This window comes from Mrakia frigida, assembly GCF_051309035.1.
Source record: "Mrakia frigida strain ATCC 22029 unplaced genomic scaffold BDY24scaffold_20, whole genome shotgun sequence".
NCBI classification, from domain to species: domain Eukaryota; kingdom Fungi; phylum Basidiomycota; class Tremellomycetes; order Cystofilobasidiales; family Mrakiaceae; genus Mrakia; species Mrakia frigida.
In genome coordinates this window covers 536,674-555,852 of record NW_027481261.1, presented here as the reverse complement: position 1 = coordinate 555,852, position 19,179 = coordinate 536,674, and the positions used below count along the sequence as shown (strand labels likewise).

Genomic DNA, 19,179 nt, shown 5'->3' with positions numbered 1-19,179 from the left:
CATTTCCTTTCTCCGTTGCTTGTCTTTTCCTTCTCATACAGTTGTATAGATCTCTACTTGATGCTGATCTCTCCGGCCTCTCCTCCCCGCTCCTTCTCTCGAGATCAATAATCCTGCCCGCAATGCTGAGTTTCTACCACAAACTTTTGGGAGGAGCGTCAACCTAAAAGCAAACACTAGGACCGAAGTTGAGCAAGGCAAATTTGACGACCCAGCTTGGTGAAACTCTCCTCTCCCAGCCTCTCTCGCCCGAAACAAAGAATTGCCCCGTAACTATACACCAACTCGAACCCAGAATGTAGGAATCCTTCAGAGTCGTCTAACATGCATTCCAAAGTGATTAATACCGTCGAGGTATGGTGGGTAGCAAATTTGACGACCCAGCTTGGTGAAACTCTGAGGGGTTTCAGAGGTCCAGCTGAGACTTTGAAGATCAGTCGCGTGAGGAAAGGGAGCTTGAGTCGATGATGAATCATGAGGAGCCGGAGGGGCAAAAAGGGGAGCGGGGGAGGAAGGGTTTGCGCGTCGTCGTTCGTTTGCCTTCGACGCGTCGAAGGAGCGAGAGAGTCTCGTCCTGTTGAGCTTGTCTGTCGATTTTTCTTCTATCCTTGATCAACTTCAATAGTCGTACCTCTCCACTAGAGACTACTGCCTTCCGACATTGGCTGCTCGAGGAGGGCCGACCAGAAGCCTCCGAAGGACATTCGAATTGATGATGCTCCGACTCTCGAACGTGTCCTTTTCATCTCATCCTCTCTTCGGATTTCGAAGCGAGGTAAAGAGCATTAAAGCCGAATATATCTTGTCCTAGGGTAGAACACTTCCCCCCGCCCAACTGCTCCTTCAGTAAAGCGTCGACGACGGCCTGAGCGTATCGACCAAGAGCGTGTTGACGAGGGTGCCTTGTCGATGTCCGAAAGGAAGTCGTTCTCCAACTCGTAGCATCGCAATTCTGCAATTGTCGAAGGAAGGAGATAGCAGCGTCAGCGGGGTCAAGACGAGAGCTCGAAAACAGGAAAACGAAGGCGCGACGGGAACGAACCTGAAGGTTTCGATGTTTTGAAGGATCGACGGGACTGCTGACATGTTTCGGTCTTCAAGGACGACTTCGAGCATCGATAGGAGAGTTCGAGATCCGAGGTACCTAGAAAGGAGAAGAAGGGAGAGCGAAAGGGTTCGTTGAGCACGCGTCGAAGGAGAACAAAAGAGAACAGAAGACGAGCTCACCAAGCCGTGACCTGTAAGATAGAAGAAAAAGAGAAAGGGAATCGTCAGATTGAGATGTGATCGTTTAGCTGAAGGAGAGCGCACTACGTACCATGAAAGGCTGAAGAAGACCGAAATCGAACGACGTTCTTGAGAGCGCATGGACCTGTTCAAGCAGCCCTTGAATCGCTTCTCGAAGCTTTGGCAGAGATGTATCGATAGGATCGGACCCTGTTCGATGAATTAGAGACACGAATGAGTCAGTCCTTTGGAAGAGAAGACGAGTGAGAGTGCCGAGTGCGAGAAGGGAAAGAAAAGACGAACCGTCCCAGTACCGTTGATGAAGGATGATCTGAGTGCTGTGAGAGCAAGAGTACAGTCAATTCGGGAGTCCATTGGGAGAGCGACGGCTGGAACGCACACGAAAGGCAGAGCATGGGCAAGGACAGCATCACGATCGATGCTCAACCCAAACGTCGACCTCGCAGAGGGGCTGCTGATGGACGATGGAGACGAGTCCCTGCAAGAATCAAATCAAGGAAGCATCAGCTCATCGAGAACCCTACCTCAGAAGGAACGAACGAAGCAGACCGTACTTGAGCTGTGAAATCGCATCATCAAGCTCTCCAAACTCGACCGTCTCCCTCGGATTCTCCAGCCCTTTCAGATCGGATCGTCGCACGAAATCCCCGGCTCGTCGAAGGAGGATAGTCCCTTTGATGGTGATAGCGAAGGGTGACGAGTGTTCTGGTGGGTGATGGGTGAAGAGATCGTCGGAGTCGGGGAATTGGGAGGGAGGGAGGGGAGAGAGCTGGGAAGGGATCAGAGAAAGAGGAGGGGCGGTTAGTTTTGCTCGAGAGAAAGATGAAGGGCGCAAGTAAGAGATATCTCACGTTGGAAGGGAAGGTAGCTTTCGAGGTTGGGATGCCGATCCACTGAGGTTCGGGAGGAGGAAAGGTGCAGGAAGTCAGTGGAGTTGCGACGAAGAAGACGCGTCCGAAGTAAGGGACGAGCTGAAAGAAACTCACAGCATCGGAGATGGAGAGCGTTCCTTCCCAGCCTGATGCACCGCAGGAGAAGGTGTCAACCGATAGCACCATCCAGTACACTTTGGAAGCGAAAGGAAAGACCGTGTCAGCTACATCGAGAAAGGAAGAAAGCGATCCTCAAACGCTCACAGTTCTGCCTCTCGATCCGTTCGATCTCATCCTTGGCTATTCGTCCCAGCCCGAAGAAAAAAGAAAGCAAACAGTCAGCGTCGAAGCTTAAGAAAGAGATCAAGAGCTCGTCGGCGGGACGAAACCCCAAGAACACACGAGGAGGAACCATCGACGGTTTCTTGATCGTCCTCCTATCCAGGAACGGTCGAGCGTTCAAGCCGCAGATCAGAGCCATTCTAAAAATCAAGGACGAAAGAAAGATCGTCAGCGAGAAAGATTCTCGGAAGAACAGCAAGTGAACGGAGTGCTCACCGAGTCATCAACGACGAGATCCCAAACGCGTTCGACCACATCCCCACCTGCGTCAGATACAGCGAAAGGAAGCACAGAGCCTGAGTCGACTCGAGCCAGAACTGAGGTTTGTTGCAGGCCTGACTCAGAGAAGAAAAGAAGAACAACACGTTCCGTCAGCTCAGCTCAACTCGACGAAACCGAGCACCCGAGACCGATTCGACTCACTTGCTCTGCATACAACCTCGCCCAAGTGAAATGAACCTGTCCGAAATCCTGATCGATCCCCGGCGTCGTTCCATACGCAGGTTTAGGTCCGAATCCATCCCACTTGGGTTTGGGAACGCCCTCGAGATCGTTTCGTTCTCCAGAAGGGACTCCGAAGTCGAGAGGATGGATGGGGACTTGAGGTGGGACGAGATCGAGACCTCCGATGAAACGAGCCGTGACTGCACAAATGGAGTGGAGAAGAGCTGGAGGGAGAAGGGAAGACAGTAAGAGACGATCGGGAGTTGAGCGGAGGGAGGGAGACGGGAGGGAGGGAAGAAACACCGAACCTGGGTGAGGGAACCCTGAGTTTCGAGGAGGGAGGGAAAGACGAGCGAGGAAGCGATCTTTGTTGAGAAGATGGGTGCTCCAGGGTACGAGGTTGAAGAAGGTTTCGATGCTGGAGTAGGGGAGGGACTCAGGTCAGATCGTTCGAGAGAGAGGAGAGGAGGAAAGAAAAACGACGCGTCGAGACGGACATGTGTTCGAGCTTGGTGGGACAGGGAAGGTGAGCAGGCCATCTGCCAAGAAGAACAGATGAGCGGTTAGTTGCGAGGTTCGATCGAAGAGAGGAAGAAGAACTGATAACGCACCCAGGCCAAAGCAAATCTCTCAAGAACTGAGCCGAGTCGGAATCGAGGAGTCCAGCGTCTCCCTCTCCTCCCACGGGTACGAGATCAGGATCTACTTGACTCATCTGCTTCAACATCCCTTCAAATCCCTGAAAGCCACCATCGTCTCCGGCCGCCAGCTTCTCGACTCCTCCTCCGCTCGACAGCTTCCTTTGCTCATCGTCTGGAGCTCTTCCCTCCCCCGACGGCGAGAGGAAGTTCGAGTCCTGAGTCGAAGTCGGAGCCGAGATGTTCGAGGGATAAGGAGAGACGAGGTCCGTTTCGTTGCCGAATGAAGAAGGAGAAGTAGTGTAGGATTGATTCGAGAAGGAGGACGCGCCGAATGGCCAAGTTGGGACGGGAGGGAGCGTTGCAGGAGGTTGAGAGGGGTTTGGGTTTGGGTTTGATGTTTTGGAGGTGAGGTAAGGATGAGGGAAAGGAATCCATCCTGGTTGAGTTGTGTTTTGTTGGTACGAAGGAGGTTGGAGCTGGTTGTCGAGCGGAGGCAGAGGAGGGAAGTAGGCAGACGAGTTCGCCGAGGAGGAGGAAGCGAGAGGAGGAGGGGTGTTTGAAGCTTCTGACGAGAAGTGTGGTCCAGAAGAAGGGAAGCCTCTTGATGGCTGATCCATCCCGAACTGACTTGATCCAGCTGCGACGAAGAAGCTTGAGGATCCTGTCGCTGATGCTGAAGACGACGCGACACCGATTCCTGCTCCTCCTCCCCCTCCGCCACTCGGCTGACGCTGATCGCCTTCCCCGTTCATCATCCCTGCTAGCCTTCCCAAGGCCTCTGGATCTCCTCCTCCGACGGCCATCTTGAGCATTCCTTCGAGTTGCTGAACTCGAAGTTCGAGAGCGTTGGCGTCGCCTCTGGGGGTCGCGGGAGCTGTTGGACCTCTGTAAGGAGCCGAGGAAGATGCTTCTGCGGAGGAAGTCGACGGGGATCGTTCTTTAGGTAGTAAGGAAGAGGGTGATGGATCCTCGTAGGTGCAGGTGGGTTGAGCTGGACGAGGTTGATTGGGATTGAGACTCTCTGATCGGGCGATGAGGAGGAGGCAGGGAGTGAGCTCGGCTGTCGAGCTCTCCTGAGAGTGAGAAAGTTCATGAAGGTTCAAGATACGCACGAAAGGTCCGAACACACTTTCCACAGGCAGGACGAGCTGCGTCGCATCCTAGGGAGGGAAAACAAGGGAAAGAAGTAAAGAAAAGGAGGAAGAGGAGGAAGAGAGGTGAGCTTCGACGTTCTCTCGACTACAGACTCTCACACGCTGGTCGGTTTCTTCGCTTCCTGGAAGAATCGGCCAGTCAAAGACTCACGAATCTTTTTCTTTCTACACTGATGATCCCAAGAAGGAAGATGGAGAGCGAAGTCAGCGTTCGGCTCGAAGCTTGAAGAAGAGGAGGGAGGGGAGAGAGCGAAACGAACCTGAGCACAAGCGTTGTTTCTAGGGAGAGCTCCTGGTTTCTGACCAGTTCGGCGCACTTCACCTTGAGGGGGGACGCTCGAGGATGTATCTTTGGGCATGGCTGCTGGTTCAAGTTGGCTGCAGGGTGGATGGTGGAGGCCAGAAGAGAGAGAGAGGGAAGGTGAGCTCCACTTCCCTTCGACCGAGAGTCGACCGAGATCTTTCATCGGAAAATCTTGCAAGAGATAAGAAATTGACTCTCTGGAGAGCTCTCATCTCAGAGTTAGATATCTGATCGGGAACCAGTGAATAAATGCCTGTAAATGCATGCAGACTGAAGATCCTCCAGCCTTCAAGCTGGGGAGGAAGTGAGCTTCAAACCACGACGAGCTCCCTCCTCCCTTCTTCCTTCCGTCTCATTTTTTCTCCGACCTCACAGTCTCCCTAGTAGCTCCAAGGAGTGAATCGAATACATCTTCGCTCGCTTCTCTGGAGAAAGGACGACGTGAGTTCTCCCTCCCTCTCGAGAGACGCTGGCTCCTCAGGCTCTCCCTCCGCCTTCCTTCGCTGACCTCTTCCTTCTCTTCGCTCTCTTGTACCTAGTTCGATACCTTTGTATTTCGGTTCCTCCAGCCACAAAGTGAGTCTCTACAGTTATGAGGACGAGCGACAGAGACGGTATAGAAGCTGACATCCTCCCTCCCTTTTGCTCGCTCGTCCCTCTCGCTTCCTCCCTCCCTTTCCCCACCTCTTTGCTCCTCCCCTCTAGATTCTCTTCGTCATGAGCTCGATACCAACAGAAGAAGACCTGGGCAAAGCTACTCTCATCGGAGTTGCCATATCCATCGCAGGAAGTGAGCTCGCTTCTCTGTCTGCCCGTCGGTCCTTCAACCGATCGAGCTGACCACCCTCTCCCTCCCTCCTGCCTTCGACTCTCTCTCTCCTCCCCAGATATCCTCATCTCCCTCGCTCTCAACACTCAAAAACTAGCGCATTCCAGATTAGAATTCACTCCTCCTTCGTCACCTCCTCCTCCAGTACCAGCAACTCCCTCAGAAACGACCCATCTCCTTCCAGTCGCTCCCAACCCTTGGGCTTCCTCGTCGTCTCCTTCGACTCCTCCAAGTTCACCTCCCAAACGAACCCACACCTCCTCCTTCCTCAAATCTAAACTATGGTGGTTGGGTCTCCTCCTCATGTCCTTGGGAGAACTGGGAAACTTCGCTTCCTACGCTTTCGCTCCGGCGTCGGTCGTCTCCCCGCTCGGTGCTGTTTCGCTCGTGGCCAACTGGGTCTTTGCTCCTCTGCTTCTGGGAGAGAAGTTCAGGAGGAAGGATGTGCTGGGAGTTAGTTTGGCGATTATTGGAGCGGGGACGGTGGTGTTGTCGAGCAGAGAGAGTCAGCAAGGGTTGGATGCCGACGGGTTGATGGAGGCGGTGAAGCAGCTGGTCTTTGTTGTTTATTCGGGGGTCGTGTGAGTCTGGAGCCTCGAAGCTGAGGAGTGCAAGTCAAACCTGACCTTCCTTTTTGCTGTATTTGTAGAGCTGGAGCGGCTGTCATCCTCGGAGTGCTCTCGGAGCTTGGTTGGGACGACGAGTACGTTCTCATCGACGTTGGACTTTGCTCGTTACTGGGAGGCTTCACTGGTGAGCTCTTAGACTTCTCCGTTCAATACTGACTCGAGAATTGTCGCTGACTCCGTCTTCTTCTCTTTCATTGCAGTACTCTCGACCAAGGCCGTCTCGTCCCTCCTCTCCTCTCTCCTTTGGGACGCGCTCAAGGTTCCGATCTTCTACCCAGCTCTCGCCGTTCTGATAGCAACCTGCGTTGGTCAGCTTCGGTGAGTCTGACCCAGCCTCGATCTCGTTCAGCGAACGACGAAGACGAGAACGCTGACGATCCTTTCTCGACGCGTCGCCTCTTCTTTCTCTCCTCAACCAGCTACCTCAACAAGGCTCTGCAACGCTTCGACTCCAAAGTCGTCGTCCCAACTCAATTTTGCCTCTTCTCCCTCTCGGCCATCGTCGGATCAGGGGTCCTCTATCGAGATTTCGACGACGTTTCGCCTCAACGGTTCGCCTTTCCCTCTCTTCTTTTCTTCCTTCTCCTTGCTTCGGCACCTTCAAACGTCGTACTGAATCATAAATCCTCCTTTCCCCAGGTTCCTCACCTTCCTCCTCGGCCTCACCACAACTTTCCTCGGGGTCTTCCTCTTGGTCCCTTCCTCCCCTTCTTCCTCTTCCCCTCCCTCCCCACCCTCAACGCCATCCGAACAACCTACCCCAACTCCTTCCTCCCCAACCCTCTCGGACGCGACCATCATCCCTTCCAAAGGTCCCACCTCGATCTCCATCGTCGTCCCTCCACCCACTCGAGCAACAATGCCTGCTCGTCTTCGTCGCTCAAGTTCGACGAGGGGACTCAGCGCGGGCCATATCTTGTTGACGAGTACGAATGAGGTTCCAGGGTTAACGGATGTGATTCACGCTGGGACGAGTCCGGGAAGGATGAGGGTTGGGAGTTGGGGGTCGAGTGGCAGGAGGTTGGGAGGAGGAGGGATGGATGAGGTCGAGGAGGAGGGATTGTTGAGTGGGAGTGGGATTCGGGTTGGAGGAACTAGATCGAGTAGCATGAACAGGGAGGGTCAGGCTGAAGAGGGTAGACGAGGAGGAGGAGTAGAGGATGGCGAGCAATAAAGGATGAACTCTGAGCTCTTACAATCATGACGACGCGTCGTTTCTGGCTGTCGACAAGCCTACGTACGGGATCGAAGATGCAAAGAATCCGATCTTGAAGTGAATCCCGGTGTGCTAGAATAAGCTTCGGAGGGAGCCACGATGCTGGGAAGGGGAACGAAAGTGGTCGGTGTGCAGAGGTCGACGCGACGCGACTTTCCTCCCCTCCTCCGCTTCAACCTGCAAATGTTCGTGCGGTTTTCCGTTCCTTTCGTCTATTTGAACGGGAAAGTGTCGTGAGATTGAGTAACATGAGGCGAAACAGAAAAAAAGAAGACGAAACGAAACGAAACTGCCACGGGGACGCGACGAGCGAACGAAAATAGCGACGACATAAGCTACCTCTCCATCCAAACCGGCCCTCCAGCACTCCACCAGCAAACGGGACCGTCACAGTACCTCCTCCTTCACCCCATTACCCTGTTCAAAGCTCCAGAACGACAACCTCAACAACGATCTCCAGCTCTCCCAACTCCTCGATCTTCCCTCCAAGAACCAACGCGTCCTTCTCCGAATGAGTCCCGAAGATGATCTTCTTCACGTTCCCGGTATGTTCGAGGATGAAGTCTCGTCCTTCGGGGAGGGAGGGATGCTGGAGGGTAGAGGCGAGAGTGGGGAAGATGGTTTCGAGGAGGGAGGGGGTGAGGTCGAAAGGGAAGTCGAGTTGGAGGCGAGGAAGTTTGGAGATCAAGCGGAGGTTGCTCAAAATCGAGGAGAGGAAAGGAGAGAGTTTGTGGAGAGGAAGACGAAGGGTGAGGAGGTGGTTGGGATTAGCGAACGAGTCGTCCTCCCGGTCGAAACAATGCCAGAAAAAGGAGAACACCTCGGCGACCTCCTTCTGGGTGAACTTCCATAACACCAAAACGATTTCTGAAAATCTCGTTCCAACGTGCAAGAGAGAGGAGTAGCAGTCAACAAGAGCGACAAGACGGGCCTCTGCATTGATCCACACCGACCGCGTCTCCGCTGTGACCAAGGCCATCGACGTCGACCCAGACGACTCGCTGAGACTTCCTGATGGGATGGTAGTGGTCCATGTCGGTGGAGCCTATAGCAAGTTTCAGCGTGACCTGGTCTCGAGTGTCGAACGCGACCTGTTGGTAGAAGAGAAGCTGAGCGATGTCCTTCCATCGACGACAACCGAGTTGAAGACCGACTGGGTTGCAAGGTTTCGATCTGGGAGGAGGATCTACGAGTCCGAGGAGAACGTTCGAGTAGTGGTACAAGTGGAAGGGTTGGTGGAGATGGTGAAGGATCTCGGCGAGGATCTCGTTCGGGAAGAGGTCGAGATCGGAGGGAGGACGAGGAGGGAGGATCTGTGATGTGGGGGAGAAAATTCAGCTCGATTCAGTGTACAGGCTCAAGAGAAGAGAAGAAAACAAAACTAACTTTGGTAGCAGAAGATCGAGGTTTGTAGGAAGACGGGAAGAACGAAGACGACGACGAGGAAGCGAACGAGGAGACAGCGGTCGAGCGAGAGGGAAGTCCAGCGATGGGTCGACTTCCAGAGTTCCAGGACGACTGAATTCAATCGAAGAGTTGAGAAAGAGCATCAGGGCAATGCCCCAACTTCGCAGATCCTGTTCAAGAAAGGAAGGAGAACGGATGGAACGAGACGAACCTCTCCTCGACCTCCTCCTCCTCTCTCCCTCCCCTCCTCCCTCTTCTTCATCCTCTCCACCTCCCCCTGCAAGGTCCTGACTCGATTCTGAAGCGTAAAGTTTCGACTCTTGAGATCCTTGTTTTCGGCGAGGAGAACTTCTCGTTCGGAGGAGATGTCCTTCGACCAAGAGAGGCAGGAGCAAGGAGGCGAAGGTCAGCTCGTCCATCTCCTCTCTCTCTCTCTGCTTTGTTTCGTTTTGGACCTACCTTCCAAAGATCGTCGATGAGAGTATGAGATGAAGATGAGTTCATGCGAGCGAGACCGACGGAAGAGAGATAAAAAGCTTGAAAGACTCGAGGGTTGGAAGAGAGAAGACGAAACGAAGCGAAAGCTCACCTTCGTCGACTCCTCCCTCCCTCTCCCACCCTCCACTTTTCCCAACTCCTTCCTTTTTCTTTCTTCAGCATGGACGACGCAATCTCGGTCCCATCCGCAGCTGTCGAGGTTCTGCACAGTGCCGCCAACGGAAACGGGAACGCTGAGGCTTCATCGTGAGTCTCTCATGAGAAGGGGGAGGAGGAGGAGGAGGAGCTCATCAGTCAGCTTTGGGAAATGAGAAGCAGCTCTGTAGAGCGGGATTATTTTTGAGTGTCGATGGGGGGGAAGCGGAAGGAGTTCAAACGAGCTCTGAAGAATCTCATTTGAGAAGCTTTAAGCCTCTCTCTCGTTGAGATCCCCTTCGACCTTCTCTCCTTCCCTTCAGCTCCTCCCTCCTTCACTTCCCATCTCCCAGCGCTCCTTCCATCCTCTGAATCTATATACATTCTCTCTTATTGACCACTACTGTCTCTCCCCTCTCACTCTCTACCAGAAGCACTCCTGTTGTCGAGCGACCTGATGCGAAGACGAGACGATACGACCGCCAACTTCGGTGAGCTTCAGCCTTTCCTTCCTCCTCCCCATCTCCTCCCCTCCTTCGGCCTCTTCGCCTTCACTCACCCTCCTTTCATTCTCTCTTTCTACAGACTCTGGGGAGCATCCGGTCAAGGTGGACTCGAAGGAGCTCGAGTCTTGCTCATTAACCCTACAGCCACAGGGACTCAGTCTCTCAAGAACCTCGTCCTTCCAGGTCAGTCGGCTCGAGACGCTCCCTCTCCTTCGTTCCCCTCCTCGTTCTTACGGTTCACTCTTCTTCGATTCGACCTCTGCAGGAATCGGCTACTTCGAGATCCTTTCGGAGAAGCTCACCTCTCCTCAAGATATCGGTCAAAACTTCTTCCTGATGCCGGGCTCCCTTCAGAAGCCCCTCGCCGAGGAGACGACCAAATTCTTGCGAGAGCTCAACAGTGGAGTTGCTGGAGAGGGAAAGTTTGCGGTGAGTTGAATTCTCAGTGTCGTCATGCTGATGTAGAGGGGACGCTGATCTCGGCTCATTCGCCCTCGTTCAGGACGTCGCTGCTCTTCTCGAATCCGACCCTTCGTACTTCCTCGACTTTACACTCATCATCGCCGTCAACCTTCCCGCTGCCGTCGAGGAAAAGCTCTCTGCTCTTCTTTGGACCGGTCAGTAGATTCTTGGCTTCTTTCCTCCCTAATTCTCCAAGTCGACCTGACTCTCTTCTCCCTCTGTCTCTCCTTCTGCAGCGAGCGACCCAACCTCCTCCGTCACCACTCCCGCTGGTGCTCATCCCGACATCCCTCTCATCCTCGCTCGATCCGCTGGCTTCGTTGGTCTCGTCAGACTTCAAATCAGGGAGCACACCAGTTCGTTCAGTCTTATCTTTCCTGAAGCGTCTTCTTTGGTTGATGGCTGATCTGCCTTCTCGACGCGTCTCAGTCGTCGACACTCATCCCACCTCTCTCGTCTCCCTCCGTCTCGATCAACCATTCCCCGCCCTCCTCGCCTACGCCAACTCCATCAACTTCGAAACCCTTGACTCGATGGATCACGGAAACGTCCCCTTCGTTCTCATCATCATCCGAGCTCTCGAGGAGTGGAGATCTAGCGTGAGTTGCCTTTCATGTTCTCCTTTCGTTTCGTTTCGACTCTTCGCTGACCGTTTTCCTCCGTTATTCGTGAGCAGCACGACGGAAAACAACCCATCTGGTCTGGAAAGCTGTCGCAGAAGAAGGAGTTCATCGCCAGCATCACCAAGACGCGACGACACGGAGACGAGGAGAATTACGCCGAGGCTGAGGAGAAGGCTTTCCTTGCTGCTCAGGTTACCAAGGTCGGTCTTCTCCCGTCTCAGCTCATCTGGGAGTTCCCGTACTGACGTTCTCGACCTTTTCTTGCTCTCGCAGATCCCCAAAGACCTTCAAGACCTCTTCTCCGATCCTGCTTGCGAGAACGTCACCAAAAACGTACGTCCTTCCCCACATTTCCTCCCTCACTCTACATTAATCTGACTTTTTGGACCTCTTCTCTTCTTCCTTCTCAGTCTAAATCCTTCTTCCTCCTCCTCCGAGCTCTCCGAACCTTCGTCTCCACCACCTCCCACCTCCCCGTCTCCGCCTCCCTCCCCGACATGAAATCCTCCACCTCCGCCTACGTGGACCTTCAGTCCATCTACAAAGCCAAAGCCAAGGAGGATCTCGAATCCATCAAGATCTGTCTGGCGGAAGTGCTGAAGAACGTTGGGTTGGACGAGGATGCGATTGACGAAAGTGAGATCGAGGAGTTTGTGAAGAATGCGGGTGGACTGAAGGTTTTCCGAGGGAGGAGTTTGGGAGAGGAGAGGGAGCTTGACGGGGAGTTTAACAAGGAGACGATCAGTGAGTCCCATGAAAAGGAAGGGAAAGGGGACGTGACTGACCCGAGCTCGACGCGTCCTCCGTACCTTTTCGTCCAACCAGTGTCCTTCCTTCCCGACCCAGACTGGAACGTCCCTTACATTCCACCTCCCATCGTTCAGTACATCGCCTTCCGAGCTTCCGACGCGTTCTACGCTCTTCACTCTCGCTACCCTGGAACGCCATCGACCGCCAACCTCGAGAAGGACACGAGCATCGTCGAAGGATTCGCTGAGGATTTGTTGGTTTCGCAGGGTTGGGTGAAGGAGGACGAGCTGCCGAAGGCTGTGAAGGATGCTGTTGGGGAGATGTGAGTCCTGTTCTTCGTTTTCGAGCTGGGGAGCAGGAGGAGAGAGAGAGAAAGGGAGGACGCTGACCTTCGTTCTCCCTTCCTTCGTTTTTTTTTTCGGGTTTCCTCAGCGTCCGAGCAGGAGCGTCCGACCTCCCTACCACGGCTGCTTACCTTGGAGGAGTCGTCGCTCAGGAGGCTATCAAGTTGTTGACAGAACAGTACATCCCTCTCAACAATACAGCTGTGATCGATCTCATTCGGTTCGTTTCTCGTCTCGCTGTCCTTCGTCCTCTTCGGGCGGCTGACTCCCCCTTTCGTCTTATTCCTTGGACTTTGGATCAACAGAGGAGGGACCGGAGCGTACGAGCTCTAGATAGAGTCGCTTGGTTTTGGTTGGGGTCTCTTTGAGAGTGGGAGGAGGGGAGACGCGTCGAGCGCATTTGGGGTCGAGTCGTCCACATGCTTTTCTACGTCATCCTCTCTGGTTCATAGGAGTAGAAGTGCAAGAAGATCATTAAGAGCATGAAAAGAGAGAAGAACGAAAAACGAAAAGCGAAAGGCTGGTTGAAGTAAAGTAGCGATTAAGGGCAAGAAAGAAGACGACGCGTCGAAGGCTCGAAGCGAAACGAAACGAAAGCAAGCAAGCGAACGAAGTGTAAACGAGACGTACGAAAGGGGTGTGTGGAGGTGGTGAAGCATAGCAGAGTCGATGAAGGTAGGTGGGTGAACGAAACGAGAGATGGAGGTAGCCGAGCGGAACGAAAGGAGAAACCAAGAAAACGAGGGTTGCACGATGGGAAGAGATCGAGAACCTAGAGGAGGAGAGAGAGTGGGAGAACGAGCAAAGAAAAGAAACCCTACGAAGTCCGGAACAGCTATAGAATGGAAAGCGAGCAGACGAGTTAGAGAAAACAAAACGAACGGCCGCACGAACGAACGACCCGCTCCTCCATCCCCTCCCTCACCACCCCTCTAAAGCCTATGTCCCGGAATCCAGTACCAAATCAACAGCCCCACCGCCATCAGCACCAGTATCGCCAGCTCCAACCCCAAGCTTCGCTTCCTCAGCAGTTTCCTGACGTAGACTTCTTGAAGGGGGAGGTGTCGGAGCGGAGTGGTTTCGGATTTGTTGAAGAGGAGGACGAGGAGAGGGTCGAGAGCGTAGAGGGAGGAGAGGAGGAGGTGGGAGGAGAGGTAGAAGGGGACGAGGAGCTGTTGGAATGGGAGGAACAAGGGGAGGGAAATGGGACGGAGAGGAGGAAGGATAAGGCAGGGGTGGGAGGGTCAGCGCTCGGTTCGAAGGTCGAGGTCGTCTCTCTCGAGAGAGTCGGAGTCCTCAAACAGGAACGAGGAGAAAGATAGACGACGATAAAGAGATAAAGGACTCACAGTCAACCTCAAGCTCCTAGGCTTGATATCCAAAAACACAAAACACAACGCGGCGACCAGACCACCCCAAAGCACCAACAGCCCAAGCAGCATCCTCACGAACGCCGTCGCGGGAGTCAAGTTTCCGAACGCCTTGGCTCGGAGGAACCTAGGGAAGGCGTCCTGGACGAGACAGGTGTGAACGTAGGCTTTTTGGTTGAGGAACATGTCGGGGACGGAGGCGAGGGATTGAGCGTCGGTTTGGAGGGAGGTGGAGTCGGTGTGGGAGAGTTGGGCGGGGAGAGGGAAGGAGTTGATTCGGAGGGAGGGGCTGGGGTAGTTGGTGAAGGAGATGGGGAGGTGAAGAGAGGGAGGGAAGAGAGGAAGGAGAAGAGGGAGGAAGGGAGAGGTGGGTGAGCTCGCGAGCTCAACTTCGGAAGGAAGGTAGGTCAAGACGAATGAAGACGAGAACTCACGGTAGATAAATCTCCTTCTCTCCACCCTGCAGCAGATATCTAGCGTAGATCCTCTCAGCACTCAATAACAACTCTCCTCTCGTAATCGCAGACGACCTAGGAATGACCATGGGCGCTGCTCCTCCGCTTCTTCTCTTCCCTCCGATCCCTCCCAATCCAGCCCAGGCTCCTCCACTCCTTCGATCTCCAGCTCCTCCAGCTCCTGCTCCAGCTCCTCCCTGCTGCTGAGACTGCACTCCACTAGGAAACACCCCTTCGACGGGACTGGCCCTTCCTCCGTCCAACCTCCTCAGGGGAGCGTCCAACCCTCTGACTCCCGCTTCCGTGTCCCTTCGCTCCCTCTTCTTCTCGTCGTAGTACTCCGAAGTCGACGAAGGTTGCTGTTGTTGTTGTTGTTGCTGCTGTTTCTCTGAACTCGAAGGGAACGAGTGTTGATGGTTCTCCGGGTCCGAGTGGTAGGACGCTCGATCTTTGGCGGTGATTCCTGCTGCTTGATCGTACGAGGATCCCGAGGAGAGAGCTTGGTTCCAGTATTGAGGCCATTCCTCGCGAAGGGATCTACCGGATTTGCGGATGTCCTAGAAGGGAGAAGGAGGAGAGAAGGAGGGTCAGCGAGGGGAGAGAGGAGAGAGGGTCTGGAAAGGGAGGAGGAAGGGAAGGGAGCGAGAGAGAGAGAACGAGCTCGAGAATAGGGAGAGTTGAGGAAGGAGTGTATGCATGTATGAACATATGCAAAGAGGGAACAGAGCTTTCAGACTCACCTTGAAGTAAGCTCTACACAAGTTCTCGTGTTGATGAACGTCCAGCCAGAAATCCAACGAATCCTCGTTCCCTTCTCGTTGAAGGAAGATCTGTAGCGAGAAGACGAGGCTATATAGATCAGTACGAGCCAACCATCTAGAGCGGCTGTATGCACTCTTCTAACGTTGATGGAGAAAGAAAGAAAACACTCACGTAGAAGCAGAAGAGATCTACGGGAGGACGAGTCTTTCGAAGGAGGACCTCGTCCAGGGTGGGAAGGCGGTCTCGGACTCCGTTGGGAGCAGAAGGGAAGACCATGGAGAGAGAGGAGAGGGGAGGGGAGGGAGGAGGAGGAGGAGAAGGAGAAGAGTCTATAAGAGGGTGGTGGTTGAGATTGAAACGAAACAGGAAAGGACGAAGCTCAAGGAGGAGGGCACGGAAGCAGAAACAAATGAGGAAGGCACGCGGCTGATCTTGTCTTCTCTTTCTTCTCCCTTCCAACGCCCATCACTCTCTATACGAAGAACCTCGAAGCGCGTACACTCTCTCTTCTCTCCTCTCTCCCCCCTTCCCCAGGATGCCTCCTCCTCCTCCTCCTCCGAACCCTCTGGCCTCCCTGTCTTCCCTCCTCGAATCCAACACTCCGCACCTTCAGTCCCTTCACCACCTTATCGCTCTTCCCGAGGAGCAGCTCGCTCTGGATCTTCATCGAATCGAGGATGCCGTAAGAGCAGAGATGGAAGCCATCATTTCAGAACGAACAGCGGAAGTAGAAGACTGGAGGAGTAGAGTAGAGGGGATGAGGAAAGGTGAGGCGAAGACGTCAACAACGAAGAGAACGAACGAAGCTGATTGACTCCCTCTCCTTCTTTCTTTGCATACTTTTCCGAACTCCGACAGAATGCGTGTTTATAGGACGAGCTCTAGGAGGAGTAGTAGATCTCAGTGGATGGATGCGAGGAGAAGAGGTGCGTTCCCTTCCGAAACTCATCCCTTCCTCCTTCGAGTTGAGTGAAGACCCCATCCTCTCGAGCTCATCTTCTTTCGTTTTTCCTTCATTCTCGTACAGATTCTCCCTAAACGATTCGCCCTCCTCGAAACCTACCGAGACCAAGAACTTCTTCCTGTCTATCAAGCCCGAATCGAAGAGGTCAAAGGTGCGTGCGAGAGAGAGCTCATTCTGCCGTCCCTTCCTCCCGTCTCCTTCACTCGACTGACCCGATTGTATGCTTCCTCCTCGCTCCAGCTCTCAACTCTCGACTCTCCACTCTCACCAAGATCCTCCCTTCTAGCTTCTCCCTCGCTCCATCTTACGTCCTCCCTCTACACCCGAAAGGACGCGTTCTTTCGACCTCCTCCTCCACAGCAGCCCAACCATCAACGACGACGACTACGACCCACCGAGCTCTAGGACTCGGAGTCCCTTCTACAGCAGCATCCAAACCCAAACTCCCTTCATCAGCATCCATGGAAGATCTGGAAGGAGCAGCCAGCGTATGGGAGGATGCGAGTGAGAGTCGGATTGGAGAACTCAAGTCGCTTGTTGAGAAGGGTGAACAAGAACGGGTTCGTCTCGTCTTCTCCCTCTTCTCTCTTCTCTTCTCTTCATTCCGACTCACACCCTCCTTGCCTTGTATTCTACAGCTCTCCCTCCTCTCCCACCTCCGAACCCTCCTCTTCTCCCTCCTCGACATCCTCCCCGAGGTAGACCTCTCCATCCCTCTCCCTTACCCTCTTCCTTCGCCCTCCTCCTTTTCCTCCCAACCGTCCACGCCGCTCTCGCCCTCGCCAGCTCGTCCGACCCCGCCACCACCTCAATCGGAGGAAGAGAGGGGATACTATGCTGTCGTGGAAGGGTTGTGTAATTGGGCGGACACGCTGCCGGAAGAGGTGGATCCGAGGGATTTGGAGGAGGGAGGGTTGGAGGGTGTGGAGCCGGGGGAGGGATTGTTGGGTTGGGTGGAGGGCGTTACTGAGAAGGTCAGTAGTTCGGTCGTCTCCCTTTTCAGCTTGCCCTCTGCTTCTCGCGAAGGAGGGTACGGACGAACGGACGAGCTCGAGGCTGACCTCGACGCGTCTCTCCGTCTTCTTCCCTTCCCCTCCTTGTCCACACAGATCCGAGCACTCAAATCCCATCGAGAACAACAGATCCAACAAATCTACGACGATCTGGAGCCGTTATGGTGCAGGTTGAACGTCGACCCGGAGCACATAAACGAGTTTGTTGAGGCGAATCGAGGAAGTTCAGAGGCGACGGTTAAGAACGTACGTCGACGCTTTCCCTTCCATCTTTCCATCTTCCTTTCCTTCTTCTCTCTCCTCTTTGGGAGTTCTCGAGCACGTCCCCCTGGGTTGAGGGAGTGGGAGGGACGGACGCGTCGTTCTCGTTTTGTTCTCACCCTGACGCTCTTCTTCCCTTCGTTTCGTCCGCAGTATCAAACCGAGCTTTCCCGAATGCTAGCCCTCAAGATTGAGTTTATGGAGGTATTCGTAACGGGAGTGAGGAAGGAGATTGTCGAGCTTCAGAACGAGTTGATGCTTGGGGAGGAGGAGAGGGAGGCTTTTGGAGCGTTTTGGGATTGTGAGTTTTGCGACGACCTTCTCGTTTGATGGGGTGACTGGGCTAGAGGAAGGAGAGTGGGGAGAACATGAAGGCAGCAGAAGGGTATGGTGCTGACTTTGATTTCGCTTTGCGATTGAACTCCACCCAGACAACTACTCGGACGAGCTTCTCCTCGCTCACGAGAACGAATGCTCGAGACTCCAGGAGGAGGCGGATTCAAAGCGGGAGCTGCTGAAGACGGTGGCGAAGTGGAGGAGTATCGATGCGGAGGAGAGGGAGCTGTTGGTGAGTTTCAATCGTCGCGTCGCGTCGTCTTGCTTTCGTTCTTCTCCTCGAGAAACGACTGACGCGTTATGAGTTCGACCTCAACAGGAAGCGTCGAAGGATCCAAGTCGTCTTACCGGTCGAGGTCGTCCAGGTCAGATGCTTCAGGAGGAACGAGCCAGGAAGAGAGTCGAGCAGCTCAAACCCAAGGTTCGTTGAGCTTCGCTTCTCCCTCGTCTCGACGCGAACGGACCCGCACTGACTCTTGTTTCTGTTTTCCAGCTCGAACACGATCTTCTCGTATCGCTCCCTCGCTGGGAAGAAGAGAACTCTCGAGCTTTCATGGTCAACGGAGAACGCGTCCTCGAGGTCATTCAAGCTGGGATCGACGCGAAAGAAGCAGAGAGGGAAGCTAGGAAGGTACGTCTGCCTCCTACTCATTCCCCAGCCTCTTCTTCGACTCCGTGCTCACCCCCTCCTTCTCCTCGCGTCTACAGCGCTCCCGCTCCGGTCCGTCCTCAACCTCAACCTCCTCAGCAGCTTCCCGATCCCAAACCCCCTCCGCCAGATCCCATACCCCTTCCTCCCGAACCCAAGCCCAAACTCCCTCCCTCTCCTCAACAGTCAAACGCAAAGACGCTCCCACTCCTCTCGCCTTCACGGCCAAAGCCTTCAAACGAGTCACTCCTTCCTCCATCGCTCGACCCACTCCTCGTTCGACGACGGCGTCAGCAACTCCAGGTCTTACAGCCTGTCGACTCCCTCAGCCTCGTACAACAAGCAACAGCACCACTTCTTCGCATACGCTCAGCAGTTACAGCAGTGGGACTGCGAGTTCGAGCAGTAGTGGACCGGTGTTGGGGAGTTCGGCGAGAGGGGAGGGCAGTTGGAACGTGTTTGGTGCGGGTGCCGGGAGGTCTGTGAGTGGGATGAGTAGCGTCAGTGGAAAGTCGGGGTTGGGGATGAAGGTGAGACCCAATCCTCGGAGGGAGAGTTTCAAGCCGAGGATGAGCGTCGTTGGGAGAGGAGGAGGAGGAGGAGCAGGCTTGCCGACGTATACGGAGGGTTGGAGCTCGCCTGTTGAGGAGAGTGATGAGGTTTTCTAGCTTGATGTTTGGTCTTTTCTTTCGGTTCGATCGGTTTCGGTTTGGTTTGCTTCCTGGCATCGGTTCGTTCGATTGGAACGCGTTCTTCCTTTCGGTTTCGTTTTGTTTCTCCATTCGGTTTTGTTTTGGTTCTCTTTCGTTTCGATCTGCTCGACGCTCGTCTTTGTTCTCCGCTATCTCTTCTGCTTGATATCCTCGCCTCCACTCTTTCTTCTTTCCTTGCCTCGTTCACGTTACGTTTCTCTCGCTTCGCTCTTTGATGACATCTCCTCTCTGCTCTGTTTCGAGACGAGGAAG

General features: G+C 54.2%; 6 protein-coding genes across 6 annotated transcripts; 3 read left to right on the top strand and 3 right to left on the bottom strand.

Moving 5' to 3' along the window:
- Positions 1-767: 767 nt before the first annotated feature.
- Positions 768-5,087, bottom strand: BDY24DRAFT_393098 (uncharacterized protein). The gene is made up of 19 exons (XM_076641011.1): positions 4,962-5,087; positions 4,853-4,871; positions 4,660-4,707; positions 3,518-4,568; positions 3,404-3,445; positions 3,215-3,324; positions 2,886-3,130; positions 2,679-2,797; positions 2,523-2,602; positions 2,385-2,420; positions 2,235-2,314; positions 2,100-2,141; positions 1,803-2,017; positions 1,628-1,726; positions 1,531-1,565; positions 1,319-1,437; positions 1,228-1,238; positions 1,043-1,144; positions 768-952 (listed from the first exon to the last, which is right to left on the bottom strand). Exons 1-19 carry the CDS (start codon positions 5,058-5,060, stop codon positions 844-846), a joined length of 2,661 nt encoding a protein of 886 aa, XP_076495659.1. The 5' UTR covers positions 5,061-5,087; the 3' UTR covers positions 768-843.
- Positions 5,088-5,324: 237 nt separating this feature from the next.
- BDY24DRAFT_393094 (magnesium transporter NIPA-domain-containing protein) lies at positions 5,325-7,687 on the top strand. The gene is made up of 8 exons (XM_076641010.1): positions 5,325-5,446; positions 5,545-5,581; positions 5,711-5,795; positions 5,893-6,415; positions 6,484-6,587; positions 6,664-6,781; positions 6,883-7,014; positions 7,103-7,687. The coding sequence occupies exons 3-8, from the start codon at positions 5,723-5,725 to the stop codon at positions 7,635-7,637; spliced, it is 1,485 nt and encodes a 494-aa protein (XP_076495658.1). The 5' UTR covers positions 5,325-5,446; positions 5,545-5,581; positions 5,711-5,722; the 3' UTR covers positions 7,638-7,687.
- A 419-nt stretch (positions 7,688-8,106) lies between these two features.
- Positions 8,107-9,505, bottom strand: BDY24DRAFT_393090 (uncharacterized protein; the record flags this gene model as incomplete). The annotated part of the gene is made up of 3 exons (XM_076641009.1): positions 8,107-8,992; positions 9,066-9,197; positions 9,298-9,505. The coding sequence occupies 3 exons, from the start codon at positions 9,503-9,505 to the stop codon at positions 8,379-8,381; spliced, it is 954 nt and encodes a 317-aa protein (XP_076495657.1). The 3' UTR covers positions 8,107-8,378.
- Positions 9,506-9,688: 183 nt separating this feature from the next.
- Positions 9,689-12,898, top strand: ULA1 (Ula1p). The gene is made up of 13 exons (XM_076641008.1): positions 9,689-9,830; positions 10,151-10,210; positions 10,305-10,408; positions 10,491-10,654; positions 10,728-10,842; positions 10,924-11,043; positions 11,117-11,286; positions 11,364-11,510; positions 11,584-11,643; positions 11,721-12,054; positions 12,136-12,382; positions 12,493-12,624; positions 12,710-12,898. The coding sequence occupies exons 1-13, from the start codon at positions 9,745-9,747 to the stop codon at positions 12,735-12,737; spliced, it is 1,767 nt and encodes a 588-aa protein (XP_076495656.1). The 5' UTR covers positions 9,689-9,744; the 3' UTR covers positions 12,738-12,898.
- RAX1 (Rax1p) lies at positions 12,860-15,379 on the bottom strand. Its single transcript, XM_076641007.1, has 5 exons — positions 15,163-15,379; positions 14,970-15,059; positions 14,209-14,786; positions 13,754-14,063; positions 12,860-13,576 (listed from the first exon to the last, which is right to left on the bottom strand). The coding sequence occupies exons 1-5, from the start codon at positions 15,265-15,267 to the stop codon at positions 13,337-13,339; spliced, it is 1,323 nt and encodes a 440-aa protein (XP_076495655.1). The 5' UTR covers positions 15,268-15,379; the 3' UTR covers positions 12,860-13,336.
- An 89-nt stretch (positions 15,380-15,468) lies between these two features.
- ASE1 (Ase1p) lies at positions 15,469-19,158 on the top strand. Its single transcript, XM_076641006.1, has 11 exons — positions 15,469-15,758; positions 15,850-15,917; positions 16,019-16,106; positions 16,196-16,515; positions 16,594-16,929; positions 17,065-17,214; positions 17,383-17,530; positions 17,661-17,797; positions 17,885-17,986; positions 18,059-18,196; positions 18,274-19,158. Exons 1-11 carry the CDS (start codon positions 15,527-15,529, stop codon positions 18,880-18,882), a joined length of 2,328 nt encoding a protein of 775 aa, XP_076495654.1. The 5' UTR covers positions 15,469-15,526; the 3' UTR covers positions 18,883-19,158.
- The last annotated feature ends 21 nt before the right edge of the window (positions 19,159-19,179 follow it).